The following is a 21,416-nucleotide window of genomic DNA, read 5'->3' on the forward strand; positions in this document are numbered from 1 at the left end:
GGCAGAATTGTAGGTTTCAGCAGGTCCCTTATTTCCAATCCTGGATCCCTCCATCAATAAATGAATGCATTTGAATGAGGGGCCTTCGTCAAAAGGCCAGCAGCAGGGTTTGCTTGTCATGCTCATGCACAGCCAGTCCCCTGCCCACTATTGGGTTATCAACAGCGACGATGGGATAAGGTCTTGAGCAGGTATTAGTTCAGCTGAGCTCCCTATTGTATGGGCATCTTATTCTAAGCTTAATTAGGGTGGTGGCAGCTACTTTCCCATCCCATTAAACACCCACCTGCCATCAAATTCACCACAAGAAAGGCACAACTATCCAACCATAAAATGAGGAGTAGGTCACTGACCCCTTGAGTTGTTTCTCCATTCAATTTCATCATGGTTGATCTGTGACCCAACTCCATATACAGTACCCACTTTGGCTTCACATTCTTCGATGTTTTCAGCCTATCAAAATTCTGTCAATCTCAGTTTTAAAGTTAACAAATTATCTAGTATCAATTACTATTTGCAGATGAAAATTCCAAATTTTTACAACTTAAGTGTTTCCTATTTCTCATCTGGAAGCTCTGATTATAATTTTTAGACAAAACCATTTTGAAAATAATTTATCCTATCTCTTCCTCTTAAATCTTGGAAATATCAATCAAACCATCACTTAGCTTTCCTAAATCCAAGTAGAACATTTTTGTTGATATTTTCTAATCAACCTTTGTAGAGATTTTATTGCACACCTCTGGAACAGATAGGGTTTGACCCCCAGCCTCTTGGCTCAAAGGCAGGGAGACTACTGCTGCATCACAAGAGCTCTAGGGTGTATATTCATAGACTATACAATGCTTTTCCATAATTTGCTCTGTGGAGTCCAGGTCATACTGGGAACTCTACACTACATTCTCACCTCTTCTCATATATTCTAGGGTGTAGTACCCAAAACCACTCTCAGTTTCTCAGGTGTGGTGTAGCAAGGGCTTCTACTTCTTGTATTCAGTTATTTTCCTGACAAAGGCCAGTATCATTAGCCTTTTGATTACTTTCTGTCTGTGTTCATGATATTTCAATAATCTATGTATCTGGACATCTAAGTCCTTTTGGTCTTCATTGTTTCTAGCATTTTAACATACAGAATACATGTTCTAATAAATATTTTAAGTCCAAATGGATGACCTCGCAAAATCAATTTGACAAAGTTCAGCCCATTCATTTAATCTACTAATAATTGGATAATTGCCAGGAAAATGTTACGTTTTGCTGAAGCTTCTCAGCTTGCATTCATCACGTCAATTTGCAAGAATGCTGTTACAAAACGGACATGAACCTCTCTGTGAATTAAACCAAACACCCAGAAAACCTCACCTCACTTAGTAATCTGTTAAAATGTGAGTGACAGAGAACTCTCAAATTCCACTATTTAAAGAAAATAACATCATTTTTTAACTCTAAAAGTGAACATTAAACCACAAGTACTCACAACTCTAAGCCCCCTTTCTCTTAACTGCTTACTATCCGCCTCCAACTCTCTAACAATATGCTGTTCCAGTAAGACACTTATTAAAATTACATCAATTTAATTTCAAAACTAGGTTAAATTCAAATCATTGTCAAAACTTAGCAACCAAACTCAAGTATCTATTTCACAGCCAAATGTCACATTTTAAAAATTTTCCAGTACACTCTGGGACTGCCATCTAGACACATATACAAGTGTGTGTAAGCTCTCAGTTCAGTATATCATGCTCTCTCTCTTAAAGGTACAGTATATGCCTTGAACGTAGAACACCCTTAAGAAAAAAATGAACCATCATAATGAAAAGATGATTTCATGGTTTTTTCTAATCTTTACTCCCATTATGATGAAATATTAGGTCATTAATCTATGTCATATTTTTTCTGCACACATATATAACATTGGAATCATCAAATCTTACTGACACATTTTTCCTCTAAATCTGCGATATCTCATTTGCTATCACATTTTTACAACTCACACCATGTACTATTTGCAAGTTAAAAGTCTATAACATAAGAGAACAATGAAATAGTCTCATATTTTTTGTCTTTATATCTTTCCAGGAATGTAAGAGGCTTGTGGTCTGTGTACACAACCATCGTTGACACAGTGATCATCATATAAACTTTAAAATGTTAGAAGACCAGTACCAAACTCAATAATTCTGTGTAACGGTAGAGTATTTTCTCTGGTGGGTGTTGAACTTCTTTGAAAAGTAGCCAAGTGGCCGTTCAATTTCATTATCATCTTCCTGTAGCAGTACAACTCCAACTCCTACATTACCAGCATTGATTGCAACTTTGAAGGGTTTCAAAAAATTTGGTATAGCTAAAACTGGTGCTGTGGTTAGTACAGATTTTAAATTCTCAAGTGCCTCCTGGCATTGTTCTGTCCACCAAAATGTTGTTGTCTTCTTCTGTACAGCTGTTAGCGGTACCACAACGTTGCTGAAGATTGGAACAAACTTCCAGAAGAATCTGCTTAGTCCCAAAAATTGAAGTATCTCTTTATTTGAGGATATTTACAGAAATTCTTCGATGGCTTTCGTCTTCACGTTCCTGGTGTCAACCTTCCATGTCCGATGTTATGTCCCAAGAACATCACCTCTGCCTTCACAAATTCTGTTTTCTTTAAGTTTATTACCAGTTTTGCTTCTCATACTCGTCCAAAGAGCTCTGCTAATTGTACCATGTGATCGATCCATGACTCACGAAAGATCACTACATCATCCAGATAAACTGCACAATTTGTTAATCCTGCCACAACTCTGTTCGTGAATCTTTGGAACGTGACTGGTGCATTCTTCATTCCAAAGGGCATCACTCTGAATTGATATAGCCAATTTGGTGTTACAAACACAGAAACTTCTTCCGCTTTCTCTGATAAAGGTACCTGCCAATAACCATGCAGTAAGTTCAATTTCATGATATAAGTCGCTTGACAAACCTTCTCTATATAATCCTCCAATCTTGGTATTGGATAGGTGTCTGATTTTCTTTTTACAGCACTGACCTACTGATAGTCCACACAAAATCATTGATTCCCGTCAGGTTTGGGAGCTAACATGATCAGAGAACTCCACTCGCTCTGACTCAGTTTAATGATATCTTCGTTGAGCATCGCATCCACTTCCTTCTAGACTTGAGGTTTTGAGCAGATTAAGTTTGTAGAGGTGTTGTTTTATTGGAACAGCACTGCCTACTTCCACCTAATGCACAATAGTATTAGTCCTTCCAATCTTATTCTTACATATGTCCTTACACTGCTGCAACAAACCTTTCAACTCGGTTATTTGTTTCTGAGACAGATAGCTCAGTAAACTATCCCACTCCTCAAGGACTTCTTCATTATTTAATGTATTTTGAGGCACATCAAACTCCACAACACCTGGATTTGATTCCTCATTCTGTGTCAATAACTAACACCTGTTTCTCCAGTTCCCTGTCTCTATTATAAGGTTTCATCATATTCACATGACATACCCAATAGTTTTTTTTCTATCCGGCATCTTTACCAGATAGTTTACCTGACAACTTTTTGTCAATTTGATAGGGACCACTAAACCTGGATTTGAAGGGATCCCCTATCCCTGGTAACAATACTAATAGGTCATCCCCATGGGAAAACATCTGAATTTTTGAGATTTTATCTGCCATTTGCTTCCCATTCTATGCTGTGCCCTTTTCAGATGATGTTTAGCTAACTTACCTATTCGATTTAATGTCTCCCTCACCTCAGATACATAATCCAAGTTTGAGATCTCCAACTTTGGTCCAGCGTATTTTTCTTTAATAATTTCAAAGGCCCTCTCACTTCATGTCCGAATATTAATTCAAAGGGAGTAAACTGAGTAGATTTGTTTGGGGCATCTCGAATGGCAAACAATACAAATGGAATACCTTTATCCCAATCAATTGGGTAATCCTGACAGTACACTTTTAACATTGTCTTAAGGGTCTGATGCCACCTTTCCAAAGCTCCCTGAGATTCAGGATGGTACACACTTGATTTAAAGTGCTGTATGCCTAATTATCCATGACTTCCTTAAACAGCCTAGTAGTAAAATTAGACCCTTGGTCTGACTGAATCTCTCTGGATAGCCCATACTGGGTAAAGAAAACTACTAACTCCTCCACCACTCTTTTTGCCTTAGTACTCTGTCATGGAATTGCCTCCAGAAATCTAGTAAACACATGTATTATCATTAGCAAATACTGTTCCCACTTTTAGTTTTAGGGAGGAACCTATACAATCAATCATAACCTGCGTGAAAGGTTCTTCAATTACAGGAATTGGCAACAAAGGTGCTGGTTTTATTAGTGCTTGTGGTTTACCTACCATTTAGCATGTATGACATGTATGGCAAATGTAACCATATCCTTGTGCAATCCAGGCCAATAGTTGGAAAATTGGACCTTAGCCTGAGTCTTCCTCACACCTGCATGACATCTTACTCATTATTCATGTGCTACCCGTAATACCTCCTGTCTGTATGCTACTAGCAACACAATCTGGTGCACTTCCACCTACTTTTTCTCTGCATTAACCTGCGGTGGTCTCCATTTTCATTTTAGGATTCTTTCTTTAAGATAATAACCCTCAGGAATACATTCTGATTCATTTTATGAGTATGCATCTATATATATATATATATATATATACACATATACCTTATATTGTCTTGTCTTTCTGTCCACTAGCTTTTCAGGACTCAACACTTCTGTTCAGGTTTTCCCTGCACTATGATATCAAACATGGTGTCAACTCAGTGAACCTCAGCTCTTTTGTTTTTCTCTTTAGTTTTTGCTTCTTGCTGTGACTTATGACAGTGGGAGCTTGTTACTACAGTCTGGAAAATTTCAGGGTATTTGTCTTTTAACTCCTCGGTTTCCCAGTTTTCGTTTGACTACTCCACAACAAAGGGTGTCACGCCCACCTTGGATCCTGCCAGCTCATGGAACTGACACTCAGTCAATCACTCCCACTGTTACTTCCCCAGTCTTGATTTGGCTCTCCAACCTGATCTTACACAGGGTACCACTAAATTTCTGTCCCTCTATCCTACAAATTACCACTCTCTCGGGTAACATGTCAGAAAGAGTGCAAATTCTTTAATCTCTTACTATTAGACACTGACTAGCTCCTGTATCTCTCAAAATTGTAACGTCTTTCCCTTCCCGCCCTGTTCTTCCTGAGTAAACTTTACCCACAGAGGTGAAATCTTTATAGAGATCGGGCACTAACTTAATACTCAGCCCCTGCCAAGACTGTGCACTCACTGCAGCTCCTCAACTTTTCTTGTGGCTTCCTTTACTACTTCCACTAATCCCACTGGTTTAGTCTCTCTTACCATATCTTTTCCCACAGTGCCTTTCTTCAACAATCAGCATTTGTGTGTCCCACCTTACCACAGTGGAAACACCTGAGACCCATCACCTCCTTTTCACCCTCTTGGGCTTCTTTTTTCACCTGTGTAAACTATTCCTAGTGTGAACTACTCTTTGTTTAGAGTAGATTCTACCCAATTTCTCCCTTCTCTCAATTTCTATCCCTCACAGGATGAACTTCTTGCTGGAAGCTAAATTTCACCTTGTGCACCAATGCATATCCAGCTGCCATCTCTGCCGCTCTTCTCACTTCTTGAACTTTCTGTTCATCTACATAAATTCTTCTCATCTGTGGAAGTGAGTTTATAAACTCCTCCAGCAGAATAATCCCTCTTAGAGCCTTTTATATCTTACCTATTTTTAAGGCCCGCACACACCTGTCAAAATTAATTCTTTCAAACTCAACATAAGTCTGAAGTGATTTCATCTTTATGTTTCTGAACCACTGTCTATACACTTCTGGTACCAATTCATAAGCACTCAAAATTGCTTTTGTGACATCTGCATAATCTCTTGAACCCTCATCTGACAGCGCTGCAAATATCTCACTAGCCCTACCTACCAGTTTTGTCTGAACTAGCATTACCCACAAGTTCTCTGGCCACTTCATCTGCCTAGCCAATTTTTCAAATGCAATAAAGAAGGCTTTGACATCTTTCTCATCAAAATGTGGCAATGTTTTAACACATTGTATACATCACTACCTTCTCTCTACATTTTCATCCTGTTAACTTGACTTTCCTGACTAATTCACAACTTCTGAAGTTCAAATTTTTTCTCTGTTTCTTGTTATCTATTTTTCCTCTCTTTTTATCTTTGTTCAGCTCAGAACTTTCTCTCCCTTTTTCCTCCAACATGGCTATTCTTTCCCTTTCTTTATCTTCTAACTCCATTTGCCTCAATTATAATTTAAATTTTTCTAACTTTATTCCACGTCTGTTTTTCTGATACACCTAAGTGCTGGAGCAACTGCATTACAATTTCAGCTTTCCTTTTGTCCTGGTTAAACTCAACTCTAACCTATTTGCTAATTCTAAATGTATGTCCTTCCTCGGTCTTTCTAAACTTTCTTTGCAAATTTGGGAAGCATCTTCAAACCCCAGAACCTCTTTAGCAACGTTAAGAGCTATTTCCCTCACTTCTAATTTAATCAACCAGAAGTAACTGAAATTAAACAAACTTTTTCACCAAAGTTTTATTTAAAGATCTCGGACACGAATCGCCCATGGTTTAAATCTGCTTGGATCTTTTGTACCCCAAATCAGCTCAGATCTGTCCAAATATCAGACTGGATCTGTATAAACCTGGCCAAATCCCGGACTCGAGCCCCTAAACTGTTACAACTCAGAGGTAAGCCCCTCTGTTAATTAAACCAAACACCATAACATAGGAGTAACATAGAACTCCCAAATTCCACTATTTAAAGGAAATAACATCATTTTTTTAACTCTAAAAGTGAACATTAAACAACATGTATTCACAACTCTAAGCTGCCCTTTCTCTTAACTGCTTATTATCTGCTTCCAACACTATAACAATATGCTGCTTCAATAAGTCGCTTATTAAAATTACAACAACTTAATTTCAAAGCCACACAACCACTGTCTTCTTCTGTGTCTTCACTCTTCTGGCTGAGGATCTCTCTGGGTTGTCTTTTTGCCTTTTACTGTGAGTATGCTTCACATGAAAAGGTACCTTTGATGGAGAGTGTTTCCTAATGTCTTTGAGAGCAAGGTGTTAGATGTGCAATTAGGTCTCCAGTTTCTCTCTCTATGGCAGTTGCTCTCTGACCAATTTTCAAAATGTCTGCATTTTTATGCCTCCCAACATTGGATTGTCTCATTGGTTCGATGTTGGCAAAACAATAAATTTAAATTCAATTGAGTTTTAGTATCCTGGGGCATAATTTAAACTCAAAGTGTGGTGCTGGAAAAGCACAGCAGGTCAGGCAGCATCCGGGGAGCAGGATAGTCACATTTTGGGCATAAGGCCTTCATCAGGAATGTGAATAATTTAAACTGATTGTTGTCAAAACAGCAGGCAAACCTCAGGTATCCATTTCACAGCCAAATGTTACATTTTTCCAATTTTCTAGTATACTCTGAAATTGCCATCTAGTCATATACATAGGTGCTTGTAAGCTCTCGATTCAGAACAGTATTTTCTCTCTCTTAAAGGTAGAGTACATGCCCTCAACTTCATAACAACACCAATCTAAAATTGCTTGTTTGCATAATTATTCACGCACTCAGAACTATCCAGCAAAGCTTGAGCATGACATTCACTGCTACTGAACAGCATCAACATAAGTGACATTTGCAATTAATAGGATTTACAATCAGCTCAAAAAGACATTCAGCTTATCAGAGGAGTGATGTGGTTTAGAAATTTCAGTACCAGCGTGATGTCAGATATCTAGGTCACACATCCCAAAGACTGGCAATTGTATCAAACAGCATTCCTCTTCCACTTTTTGCAACATAAAATGTATTGATCATACAAAACTAGCAGATGCTTGCAAATAATGCCCAACATAACACAGTGTCCAACATTAAATGTGATTCCACGAATGGAAAATATTTGCTGGATAAGTGTGCAAAGAATTACATTGACAACCAATTTAGGATTCTCAGTCAGGCTTGTAGTGTAGTACACTTGTGTGTACTGAAAAATGCATATATTAATAAGACGAACTCCATTTGTTGCAGACAAATGTTACAATGCAGCAAGATAGGTGACAGACATTTTCTGCCTCATTTCTACAGAGAGTGCCTTGACTATACTCAACCTGGTTTAAATATAAGCAAAACTTGGCAGTAAACTGTCAATCGTCATGAGTTGGTGCATTCTTAAGGGCAACACCGCTAGCAATCAGCTTCAGTTTACCAACCAAACAGCACTCACCTCTCATATAAATGATGATTTCCTCTTACACTGCTACTATTGCGAATTGCCCTGTTGAGTGCAAGATGTAAAGCTCCAACAAAATGTATCTTTTTTTCAACAATTCTGAAGTTTTTTTATTTGCTTAGAAGTAACATAATACTAGAATACTTGTATTTCTACCAATATTGCTTTGTAATTTTTGCTTCGATTTAATTTACTTATAATGCTGCCTATTTATATGTCACTAGATGGACTTCCTATTTCATCATCTAAGACTTTGTTGAATACAATGAATTGCTGAGGCCCCAATACAGATTGCTGCAGGATACAACTCATCACATCTTTGCAATTGGAGCATCTACCCATTATCCCAACTCTCTGCCTCCTTCTGCACAGTCAATTTCCCAAATGGATGAATAATTTGCTTAGATTCAATTCCATTAAATTCAGCTTTAGTTGGCAGTTGTTTAAGAAGAATTTATCAAATGGTTTCTGGAAGCCCACTAAAATAACATTCATTGACATTCTTCTGTCCACTATTTTAGTAATTCAAAAATAATCAGATCCATCAGATATTATTTGCTATTTACCAATCCTCCATACTCTTACGTTCTTTGCTGTGTTTGTTGCATTTTTGCTGAATTGGCTGAAAAAAGCAATATGTTGTTTAAATAATTTACACCTTAATTACCAGTCATAGCCATGCACATACTTCCAGCACACCTTCAATACTTTTCATTCTTCCTGCTTTCCAGAATATATCTTTCTCCCAAAGTAACAGCCCTCTCTTCCTTGTTGTAGGTTCTCATCATTCCTTACTGCTTCCATAACATTGGACCATTATTTGTAAATTCCCAACACTCTCACATTTCCTCACATCACTTCAACAATGGAAGATTCCTTCATGTAGATATCCTAAATCCCAAAATTCCCATTTCTTCCTTTCCCAACACACCATCCTTTCAATATTCCAATATCTTACTTCTTCTCACTGTTACTTAAACTTCAGTGATTCTATGTAAAATCTATAGCAGCTTTCCAATGATACTTTTCTGGATTCTAGGTTTTAGTACAAGATATCGTGTATAATGCATTACATAGCTAAACAAGCACATTAATAGCCCAAGGCATCAATGCATAATTTTGCCAAGAATCACCTAACTTTGCAGAAACAATTGTTTTGAAAACTGTTTGAATATATTACAAAAGCTACTCTCATTATGAACAGAATGTGGCATTGTCCCGTTTCCCCTCAGTTGAAGCAAAATGCTCAGAGTCACAATGTAGGTTTATCTCCTTCATCTTTATTCTGGGCCCTGGGGGGAGAGATAACAGTTGCCCAAATGCACAGAGACATGAGTTCACGGTCTTCTCTGGAACAGCAGGTTCTCAAAGAACTATATAGTCATTTTACAGGGAGGAGCATCCAGATAAGGCAACATACATATTAATTGGGTGACTGTTACAATCAACGAGTGTCAATAGTAAGGATTAAGCCATCTGCTGTTACACAATGAATAACTGGCTCTATATAATGAATACTTTTCACCTTGTTAAACTGACCTCACATACTGAATTCTTCCAATATTGTTAAATGGCTCTACATACTGATTACTGTTCCACCTTGTTAATCCATCATCCTTGCCTTCAGCACTCCATTGTTAACTGTAAGTTCTTATTTGATCTGAGTCATGCTCAGCTGAACCTGTTTCACAAAACACAGAACTTAACTCTTTCCCTGCTTGCTTATATCCTATACATATTCTCATTCCCTCCTTTTATCATTTCATGATAACCAATGGCACTATCAGCTTTCATAAGACTCTTGACAGCCAGTATTTAAGCAACTTATTGACACACAGCATACAATGATTATAACAACAAAAATTACTGGTCCGTTACTGTAATTAGAATTTGAAGAATCCTCCCATGTGCAAAAAATTCACCAGTAAAGTTCTTAAATCCACAGTCCTTAGTGACCACTCCATACCTTCCAAGTCGAGTGGAAACGAGCCAGTTCTCCAAAATCTCCTTCAGTAAAGTCCAACCTGAAAATAAAGTTCAGTCTGTCCTTGCAGACTACTTCACGGAGAAGCCTGATTTCTTGGATGAGGGCAGTTAAATGCTTCACAAAACTGACAAGACCTCCGTCCTTGTAGAGGTGCTTCAGATGGAGGATGCGCATCTGAATGTGCAGCAGCAGCATACTTGGATAATGCAGCATTCTTTGCTGCTTTTGCTCCCGCTCTACTGTTAAATATGACAAAGCCAACTGGCACTCAATCAATTTGCTTTAAGGTTATGATTTAGCTTGATCAGTGAACCTACATATCCCTTAAATGATCAAAAGACAAGGTAAAGCTCACGTGGATTAATGTCCATAGGAAGGCCACTGACAAAAAGCATATCGACCTCTTCTTCACTGTTGTTAGCTTCTTCACTTTTCATGCTCATGACTGGGGAGCTAACCGAATCCGTTGGATCAGGCTGTGGAGGGGTGTATTCCAGAGTAGATGTTAGGTGCTGAAAGTATCCTCGCATTTCCTTTCTTATTCCCTCCTTGCCAAAGTGGTTATCAGGATGAAATCAGTCACACATTTAACTACACTGAACTGTATCTGCCTATTTCAACATACTTTGAATTCTTGAAATCTATTACTCTGTTCACTATTTATGACATCATCAAGTTTTGTACAATACATAGACTTCTAAATTATACTGCCTAAACAATTCAGTCAATTATAAACAACAATCAGTAATCCTAAAATCAAACCCTTCCATTCAGGTTATTCAAAAATTATTTTCTTTTAACAAATTGATACTTGGCTAATGTAAAAGCTGTCAGGAAAAATATTTCAAAAGTCTGGAATAGCAAGCAAACAACAAAATGTTTCCTGTGCTGCAGCAATTGAGGCGATTTCAGTTCAGATTTAAATGTCAAATATTTGTGGGAAACAAATGCTGAGTGTTTTAAAATATGCTCTCCAAATGAAACTTCCCAAATAAAACAGTCGAAATTACAGTGGCAACTTTGGTAGAGATCAACATTCTTTGAATTTGCAATATGAAGGGGGCCAATGAAGTCTTAACAATAATTAACTGAAACAGCTCAGCCTCAAGTTCTAATATTCTCTAAAATCTTAACAAAACATCAAACTCAATATGTACTCTTCTTTTTGTGAACTCTCTGCATTAAAAACATAGCAGCAAAGTTATTTTAATACAATGCTCTCACCTGGCTAAAGCATAATCATTTACCCATTTTTTTTACAGGTATTGTAGAATTTCAAACAAATCAGGGGCTCAAGGCACTCAATCAATTTGCTTTAAGGTTACAAATTTGATAATTTTAAAAAGGACATAATGTTGTACAATTTCAATGTAAAAGCGAAATCTGCCCCATTAGATAACCCACAAAACACATTGAGATCCTGATTCAAACAAGGCAACACAGTTACTTAAAAAGGATTTTCTGAACCAGTATTTTAACAAATCAAAAGTCTTAAACATGAAACACTCTCAGCATGGCACAATCTACATTGAAACTTTCCTTTTTTAGCCCAAGTATTAGTATACCCTTAATTTCAGCGTTTTCTATTTTTTTGGCATCCTCTCACTGAAATTACTCCTATAAAAACAGAAAGTCCTCACAGCAGACCACATGACACCGCAATCCAAGCCACTCTCTTCCCCCAGAACAAAGATTCACAGAGTCTCGAATTTCGCCACTAGGGGAGTTTAACCCCTTTCTCATTTTACTCCTCACGGGGCTCGAACCCCAATTAAACATAGAGAACCTGAATCCCACTTAAACACAGACAGCTCGAACCTCACTTAAACAGAGAACCCGAATCCCACTTAAACATAGAAAACTCAAACGTCGCTTAAACAAAGAGAGAGCTCGAACCTCAATTAAATACAGAAAGCTCGAACCATACTTAAACAGAGAGAGCTCGAACCTCGCACAGCGGGAGGACTTCAACCTCAAATCAACCCACCCAGTAGACTTGAACCCCAGTACCGCACAGAGGACTCGAATCTCAACCCAAACCCACCCCAGGCGATTTTAACCCCAGTACCACACAGAGGACTCGAACCTCAACCACATCCCTCACCGCAGGGGACTCGAACCCCATTGCTGCGCAGAGGACTTGAACCTCTGCCTGCCAGCACGCTTGCGAAACTGTGTCTCTCGACTGAACTAATTACCGTCCGAGGAGTCCGTAGAATAGAGAGCGATCGAGTGAGGGGACCATCTCAGGCACACAGGAATATCGAGAGGGACCAAGGTTTAAAATATTACCTTGTGGGCCCATCTGTCTCGAGACACCGATGCTCCAGGTGGCCGCTGACACCGTCTAATCATAATTATTTGTTTGGATCCTTCTGACTATGCCAATATTGTTGTTCCATTTCCCCCTCAGTTGAAGCAAAATGCCCAAAGACAGTGGGTTCTCAATGAACTATATAGTCATTTTACAGGGAGGAGCATCCAGGTAAGGCAACATACATATTAATTGGGTGACCATTACAATCAGCGAGTGTCAATAGTAAAGATAAAGCCATCTGCTGCTACACAATGAATAACTGGCTTCACATAATGAATACGTTTCACCTTGTTAAACTGACCTCACATACTGAATGCTTCCAATATTGTTAAATGGCTCTACATAATGACTGCTTTTTCACCTTGTTAATCCATTACCCTTGCCTCCAGCACTCCATTGTTAACTGTACGTTCTTATCTGATTTGAGTCAGGCTTAGCTGAACCTCTTGTTTCATAAAACTCTTATCTGATCTGAGTCATACTCAGCTGAACCTCTCGTTTCACAAAACTCAGAACTTAACTCTTTCCCTGCTTGCTTATGCCCTATACATATTCTCAATGGAAGACTTAACTTTACACATCAGCTTAAACTCATACTTGGCACTAAAGCAATCTAGATCAATATAAATTAAAATTGTGATTTCTTATACTAACTCACCAATACTTTTCTCCACAGTGATCAAATAACTGCACCTGCATTGTATTACCTGCAAAAAGAACGAAGGATAAAATCTATACCTTTTACTGTCAAGTTGTCTGGAAAGGTAACCAGTTGCTGTAGATTGCCCCCACCAGTGTTGCTTGGATCAGATGCACATGATGAAATACCTGCAAGAGCATCAGGATTAGACTAATCATTAAGATAACATAAAGAAATCTGAAAAAACATAATTATAATAGTACTGAAGATATTCAAGTTTGATGTACCTGGATGTTTTATAGCTGATTTTAGACCAAGAGGTGCCCATTCTTCACGAAGCCACCGATTCACCTCATGGTATGAGTACAATTTCATGAACATGATGCTATGTATTCCCAAGACCAGAGCTGATCCAGCTGCTTGCAGGAATGACAGAAAGGCAAAGAAGGAAAGAACGATAAGTAACAGATAAAAGCATACCAGTCTATGACAAAGGAATATTCATTTGGCAGTGAGTGTCCACAAAATTGCAGCTCAAATCAAGGTATCAAATATGCAATTTTTACAATATGTATAATGAACAATTTCATATTAACAGCTGATAGCTCTCTGTTCCAATGACTTGATATTTTGATTTGTTGCTCATTCCAACAATACAGACATGACACCAAGATACTATTGAATTCCTGCGCAGCATTCTCAGGCTTGAAGTCCTGACAGATGCAGGAAGGTTCCATTAGGTTAGCAAATGTCACTCATTTGTTCAAAAAGTAAGAGATTAGTTAGCTTAACATCCGTCACAGGAAAACGTTAGAAGTTATTACTAAAGAAGTTATAGCAGTGCACTTAGACGAGTTCAATTTCATGAGACAGTCAAAATAATCTCTGTGAAAGAGAAATCATGTTTAACCAATCCACTGGTGTTTTTGAGTAAGTAACATTCTATCGTTAAATCAGAACTGTTGAATGTACTGGCATCTATTAAAGTGCCATATTGAAACTTATTTTGAGCTTGTATTATTTGGGGTTATATATATAAAATATAACATATTGTCTTGGACAGAATATGTGGTGGCTAGTTGGCAGGAAGCAGAGAGTAGGCATCTTTGTCACGTTGTCAAGGTATAACAAGTGGTGTGCCACAGGCATTTGTGCTGGCACCTCAATTGTTTTCAATTTATATAAGGGTTCACTCACTTTAGACAGACGAGAAGGAATTCCTTTCTCTCTGATTTAGTCAATCTGTGGATGTTTTACCATAGAGGACTGTCAAAACTGAGTTATTAAGTATATTCAAGACCAAAATACACAGACTTTTAACTAAAGGAATCAGGGGCTATGGGAGGACGCAGGAAAGTAGAGATGAGGATTATCAGAATAATCTTTTTTTTGAACTGAATAATATTTTACTGAATGACAGAGTAGACTCAATGGACCAAATGGTTTAGCTCTGTTCCTAATATTTTATGATGTTAAATAACTTGAAGGTGTGGAAGATATGGTTGTCAAATTTGCTGATGACATAAATTAATATAAAATTGTCCATTTTCGCAGGAACAATAAACAAAAAGCATGTTACTTAATGGTGAGAAATTGCAGAGCTCTGAGATGCAGAGGGGACTGGACATCCTTGGGCATGAATTGCAAAATGTTAATGCGCAGGTAATGCAAGTAATTGAAAAAGCTAATAAAAGTTTACAACTTATTGTGAGGGACACTGAATATAAAAACAGGAAGGTGGTGCATCAGTTATATAGGATCCTGGTGAGATCACATCTGGAATATGCACACAATATTGGTCACCTTATTTAAGCAAGGATATAAATGCACTGGAAGCAGTTCAGAGCAGGCGTACCAGACTACACCTGGAGTGGGTCAGTTGTCTTATGAGAAAAGATTGGACAGGCTAGGCTTGCATACACCGGATTTAGAAGGGTAAGAGATGAGATAGGATCAAGAAGAAGCCATTTGGTATGGTTTCCTTTATTGGTCAGAGCACTGAGTACAGGAGTTGGGAGGTCATGTTGCAGCTGTACAAGCCATTGGTTAGGCCACGTTTGGAATATTGTGCACAATTCTGGTCTCCCTACTATCAGAAGGATATTGTAAAACTTGAAAGGGTTCAGAAAAGATTTACAAGGATGTTGCCAGGGTTGGAGGATTTAAGCCATAGGGAGAGATTGAATAGGCTAGGGCTGTTTTCCCTGGATCATCGGAAGCTGAGGGGTGACCTTATCGAGGTTTATAAAATCATGAGGAGCATGAATAGGTTAAATAGACAACATCTTTTCCCTGGGGTGGGGGAGTCCAGAACTATAGAGTATAGGTTTAGGGTGAGAGGGGAAAGACATAAAAGGGACCTGAGAGGCAATTTTTTTCAAGTAGAGGGTGGTGCACGTATAGAATGAGCTGCCTGAGGAAGTGGTGGAGACTGATACAATTATAACATTTAAAAGGCATCTGGATGGGTATATGAATAGGAAGGGTTTAGAGGGATATGGGCCAGGTGCTGGCAAATGGGACTAGATTAGGTTAGGATATCTGGTCGGAATAGATGAGTTGGACCAAAGGGTCTGATTCCATGCAACTCTATTAAAGCAATGTATTTTAACAAACTGCCCTCTGGGCAATAAGTGATGGACAACAAATGATAGCCAGCCAGCATACACCGGATAAATTTGAAAAGGGGTCAATTTAAAAAGAGACGAGACAAAAAAAATTCTCTCATAAGGTCAAGAACTCTCAGGAATTTTGGAAATCTCTTTCTAAAAAACCAGTGGAAGCAGAACCTTTGAACGTTTTTAAAGTGGAGGTGGATTGATTCTTGGTAAGCAAGGGTGTGAAAGGTAACCAGGGTTATACGACTATAACAGGAGGAATGCACTGGTAACCAAACCCACTATTCCACAAGTCACACTATTAGTATAAATGTGTTGATTTAATCACCAAACTGGCCAATCATACCTCTTTTGAAGTACTATCCAAGATAAAAGAGATGTTCACCAGGCTTCCTTAATGAACTTAAAATAATCCATTTATTTTAAAACTAATCTTAGTATAAGTGGGAAAGATTATGTTAACATCTAAGACAAAATTATATCTCTGAATTAAAACTATATCTGATTAATCACAAGTATAGACGTGAACACAACTCAAAAAAATCTCTGCAGGGTGGATGTTTAGAAAAATAGGGATAAAAGGTAATAAACGGCCCTTTGGGCCAAGCTTCCTCATATTAAAAAAAAGAATTTGTTGACTTCTCACAGTAGACAGATTCCCTGTCAATGAAATTAAATTGCTGGCAGCCACTGACTGACAGAAGATTTTGAATTGAGACTGAAATCAATACAGATCTGAGCCTTTGGAAAGTGGCCACATTTCAACTTCTCAGGTTTTTTAAAGTAGCCAGAAATACTGACGTTTGAAAATCTTTTCAGGTTACTGAGAACTTTTACTGAAAGGAAGAAAGAGCTATGCACTTCTTATGAAGTTTTCTTTTGTACAGGTAGACGATCATTTATCTGAAGTTCCAAAATGCGAAAAGCTCTGAAATCTGAAGGTTTTTTTGTGAAGTTTTTTCTCAATAACAAGGTTGTTTGGCGTGCAAACAGTTAACCCAAGTCGATACCCACTCAATGCATGTCACTCAGATGCGACAAGGCAGGGTGTGGCCCAGCACTGGCAGGCCTAGATTTTCTCTCAAGGCCAGTTTTAGTTAGTACATCTGCTCCTCCAGTACGATTTTTAAAAATTTCACCATCAAATTGTCACTTAATCTGAAATTCGAAAAATTCCAAATTCCGAAAAATAGCTGGTCCCAACGATTTCGGATAAAGGATCATCTACCTGTACTTGCTATTTAGATCTGAAACCCAAAACCAAATCCAGAAAGAGTTGCGTGGCAACCATTGACATGTGGGAGGTGATGGTCCAGTGGTGTTATTATTAGCTTATTAATCCAGAGACCCAGGTAATGCTCTGGGTACCTGGGTTTGTATCCACTATGGCAGATGGTGGAATTTAAATTCCAAATTTTTATTGAATTCAGAGTCTAATGATGACATTGAAGCCATTGCTGACTATCAGTTAAAAACAACATCTGGTTCACTAATGTCTTTTAGCAAAGGAAACTGCTATCCTTAACTGGTCTGGTAACAAGTGACTCCAGACCTATAGCAATGTGACTGACTCTTAACTGCCTTCTTGGCAATCAGGTATGTGCAACAAATGTTGGCCCAACCAGCAATGCCCACATCTAGTAAATGAATAAAATTACACGACAAAATGTCATATGTTGTGGTATCATAGCTATTATTGAAACACATTTTAAATGTCTGGAATAGCACACAATATTACAGGGTTGTAGAGTTTTTAGAATGGACAGCAAGGGTGTAGCAACATTCGTTAAAGCAACAATTACAGCTGTGAGAAGGTTAGTGATTGCAACAAGGTCAGACACGTAGACATCACTGAATCAGAGTTCCCTGACTGGGGCTGTTAATCTGGTCTAATCGGGGAGCCCTGGCTGACAGATTTAAACAGGAGTGTTAAAGGTTCTGTTCACTCTGACAACTGGCTCTGAGGAAGCCAAACCAGTGTCAAGTACAATGCACATGCAAATATGGGTGATTTGGTGACGGAATATTGACTTCTATGGAGCTATTTCAGGAAGGATGATACTCTAGAATGGTAATCAAATGAGTTGGATTCAGGAACATAAAAGAGGTGATCATCACAATACAATGAATTACCAAAGACAGAATAGCAAATGTATTTGAAAATTGTCAAGAAGTTCAAAAATAATAGGCCGGAAATATTAATCATTTGGTGAAACTTACGTTTGGAAAATAAAGACTGCTGCCTCCCTGCACTTATGTGACATCTAGTTAAATAATCATGCTGGCCCACAATAATACAAAAGTGAAGAGGACACCAAAATTGGCAGCTGTCTTCCAGTTTTCAAAAACTAATTAAAGCCAATTCAGCTTGCTAACAAACAAAAAGAATCATATTTTTATATTGGTGACACAATATTTCAGTGGATGCACAGTATGGTAATACTGCGCCTTTAACAGGGATTTGTTCAGTGCTGTTTCTCTTGCAGAGAGGTGCTGTCAGTGGTGGCGGAATGTCTGCTTTAGAAGCAGTTATGTTAACAGCTTTGAGCTTCCTGAGTGTTATTTTTAATTACACAAAAAAATGCATGAGTGGGTCACAGACCCACAGACCCAAAGTTTTAGTTTTGCTTCCAGTTGAAATGGGAGTTTAAAGCTGATAGATACAGTTTTCCCTCTGCTACAGCAAAAAGTTTGAGTTCTCCCTCTGCTGCTAGACTTTTCTTTCAGTGTGCTTTTCTCCTGGAGGTGAGAAAATCCGTTTTGCTGACTTTGTCACTGCCAAAAGAGTGTTTATGGGATGCTACTGATTATTATTATAAATAATAACTGATTATTAATGTTAAATAAAATATAGTATATTAAGTAGTTCAACAGAGTTAAAATTACGCCAATTCTTTTTTTCGATGTTTGTATTTAAACTGCGTTGTAAGAATAAACTGTGTTTTGCTTAAAGCCTACTAGTGAACTAATCAAATCACATCTGGAACACAGCAACTCACATTTGCCTTTAAATAAGATAAACTTTAGGGTCTTGGCTATCTCCTTGATATATCTTGAGGGGGCTTGACCTGGTCCATAACAACAGGAAAAGCATTTAGATGGAGTCACACCAGATATGAGGAGACATTACAGAAGTGGATTTTTAAAAAATACATTTGGGATATGTTTTGGTTTTTAAAAAGGTCTGTTGAAGAACCCTGGAGAAATGTTATCATAAGGTTATTTTGATAGCCATTTTGAATCTTCACTGGAAGATGTTTCCCAGAAAAAGATTTTAACGACTGGTGTTAAGTGAATTTCTTGCACCACAATATCGGGCCCTGAGAACAGTGTCCCAATGGGCATTGTATATTTTTGAGGAAGTTCCTCTTCCAGTGAGGAGAAGGAGATAAGTTGACTAAGGTCGAGAAGGTTGTAGAACATGCTGCTGAGCAAGGGCTTGTTGAGAAAAGGCAACTTCAGCAGGCATCCGTAGGTAGGTGAAGACACAATCCTGCCAACAGAGCACACTGGCAAAAGACATACTTACCTCCAAATGTCAGAGCACCAGTGTCCAAGACGACAACGGGCTGAATTTTGGAAGGAATCAGCTAAATATCAATTTTAGGGAGTTCCATGGAAGGGTCCATTTGGTGAGCTCTAGTGGGTTTTCTCTCATAATGTTCCACATTTTGCCTCATCAGATATGTGCCATGTCTCTATGGTGTCCCATTCAAGCTGTCGTGCACTCAACAATGGCTAAAGTACTCGCCACTATGAAGACTTTCTGGGATTACCAGCGCTGGTGTCATTTTTAAAGCTCAGGTATGCAATGGATCAAGGACCATCAGCCAGGAGCTGTTCTTCATAGTGCATGGGAATGAAAAAGGAAACTCCTGTGGGCACATAGATGGCATAGGTAACATATCATTGCAAGTACAAGTTCAATACTGCAGCTACAAGTGCTAGTCAGAGGCTAGGAATCCTCTAGTAAGTAAGTGACCTCTTGACTCCCCAAGGCAAGTCCACCATCGACAAGACGCAAGTCAGGAGTGTCATGGAATACTCCACATTTGCCTATACGTGTACAGTTCCAATAACATTAACAATATTTGACACCATCCAGGTCATAGCAGCCGGCTTGACCGACACCACATCACAAACATTCACTCCCTCTCACAACATTAACAGTGCAGGGTATCATCTATAGGATTCACTGCAAAAATTCAAAGCTCTTTCCAAACCCAGAACCAACACTACCTGGAAGGAGATACTTGGGAACATAGGAACACTACCACCTATAAATTCTGCTCCAAGTCATTCACTATCTTAACCTAGAAATCCCTTCAATATCATTTTGTCAAAATTCCCAAAGTTCCTCCTTAAAAGTATTGTGGGTGTACCTACACCAAATAGATTGCACAGTTTAAGAAGGCAGTTCACCACCACATCCATAAGGACAGCTAGGGATGAGCAAGAAATGCTGGCCAAACCAGTGAGGCTCACATCCCTTAATACAAATAAAGTCATAAATGTGTTGCTAATTTACATCATCACCTATCTGATCAACTATCATTGTAACTGCAGCTACAACAAACAAGCTACACAGTCTACATATCCTTAGCATCATTTTATCTTATAAAATTTCTGATTCCCCACATTCTTGATGAAGGGTTTATGCACAAAACGTTGATTCTCCGGCTCCTCGGATGCTGCATGGCCTGCTGTGCTTTTCCAGCACTATACTTTTCGACTCATTTTATCTTAGAACACTGTCTAGAAACGGCAACTTTCTTCCTTAGAGGCCAACGTAGCATAAGATCTCCTCACTGCTAAATGTGGGGATATTACATATTGGAAAGGCTTCAAATGGTTAAAAATGCTCAGTTTTATTCAACAAAAGTGAAAGCATAGAAAAAAAACACAAAAAAAGTTGCATTTGCTTCTGGAACAGACAGGGACCACTTGCCTTTTTAGCAACAACAAACGTACAGTCAATAAATGATCACTACAGCCAGCTCACATCTATTGCAACTGGACGTCAATTAAATTCTGTGACTTCTTGCACCTGATACTACAATGCTATATTATGCTGAATGTGATGTTCCTCTTGCTCAATGTCCTCATTTCCACCTCAGCTCTTCAGCATCCAATACATCCTCTCTTTGCGTTCTCCTGTTATATCGAGCACAGTAGCCTGCACGTCTTGTTTGGATTGTACTGCAAAGCCTGGCCAGCACAATTCAAGCACTGGGACTTTACTTGAGCAGACCTATCATCTGCTCCACGACAATCTAGTTGAAGAATGGGGTGCACTGTACCTATACTTGGCTTCAGTCAAGGATTTGCTTAAATGTGTCATCAGCCACGATTGCAAAAGGTTTCCTATTTTCCCAGTAGCCATCGTTGTAAGGTATCTCAGCCTTGAAAGAAAGCAGGAAAAGTGGGAGTTGTCAAGGACAAAGGCATTAGGCAACTTTCTGGGGACCTAGCGCACACTTCTAAGCTGTGATGCTGACGATCATAGATGACCTATACTTTGATGCAATAGAATTCTCTATT

The 21,416-nt window shown here is 38.5% G+C and overlaps 1 protein-coding gene across 3 annotated transcripts in view; it reads right to left on the reverse strand.

Moving 5' to 3' along the window:
- Positions 1-21,416, reverse strand: part of LOC122558555 (diacylglycerol O-acyltransferase 1-like) — a 177,894-nt gene that overhangs the window by 80,774 nt on the left and 75,704 nt on the right. For all 3 annotated transcript variants that reach the window (XM_087996049.1, XM_087996051.1, XM_087996050.1), the window contains 2 exons: positions 13,545-13,673; positions 13,356-13,445 (listed from right to left, as the gene is read on the reverse strand). In XM_087996049.1, the coding sequence (XP_087852175.1) occupies positions 13,356-13,445; positions 13,545-13,673 (219 nt within the window). The remainder of the gene's footprint in view (positions 1-13,355; positions 13,446-13,544; positions 13,674-21,416) is intronic.

Source organism: Chiloscyllium plagiosum, unplaced genomic scaffold, assembly GCF_037043375.1.
Source record: "Chiloscyllium plagiosum isolate Xiang-an unplaced genomic scaffold, Cpla_swu_hap1 HiC_scaffold_17, whole genome shotgun sequence".
Lineage (NCBI taxonomy): Eukaryota > Metazoa > Chordata > Chondrichthyes > Orectolobiformes > Hemiscylliidae > Chiloscyllium > Chiloscyllium plagiosum.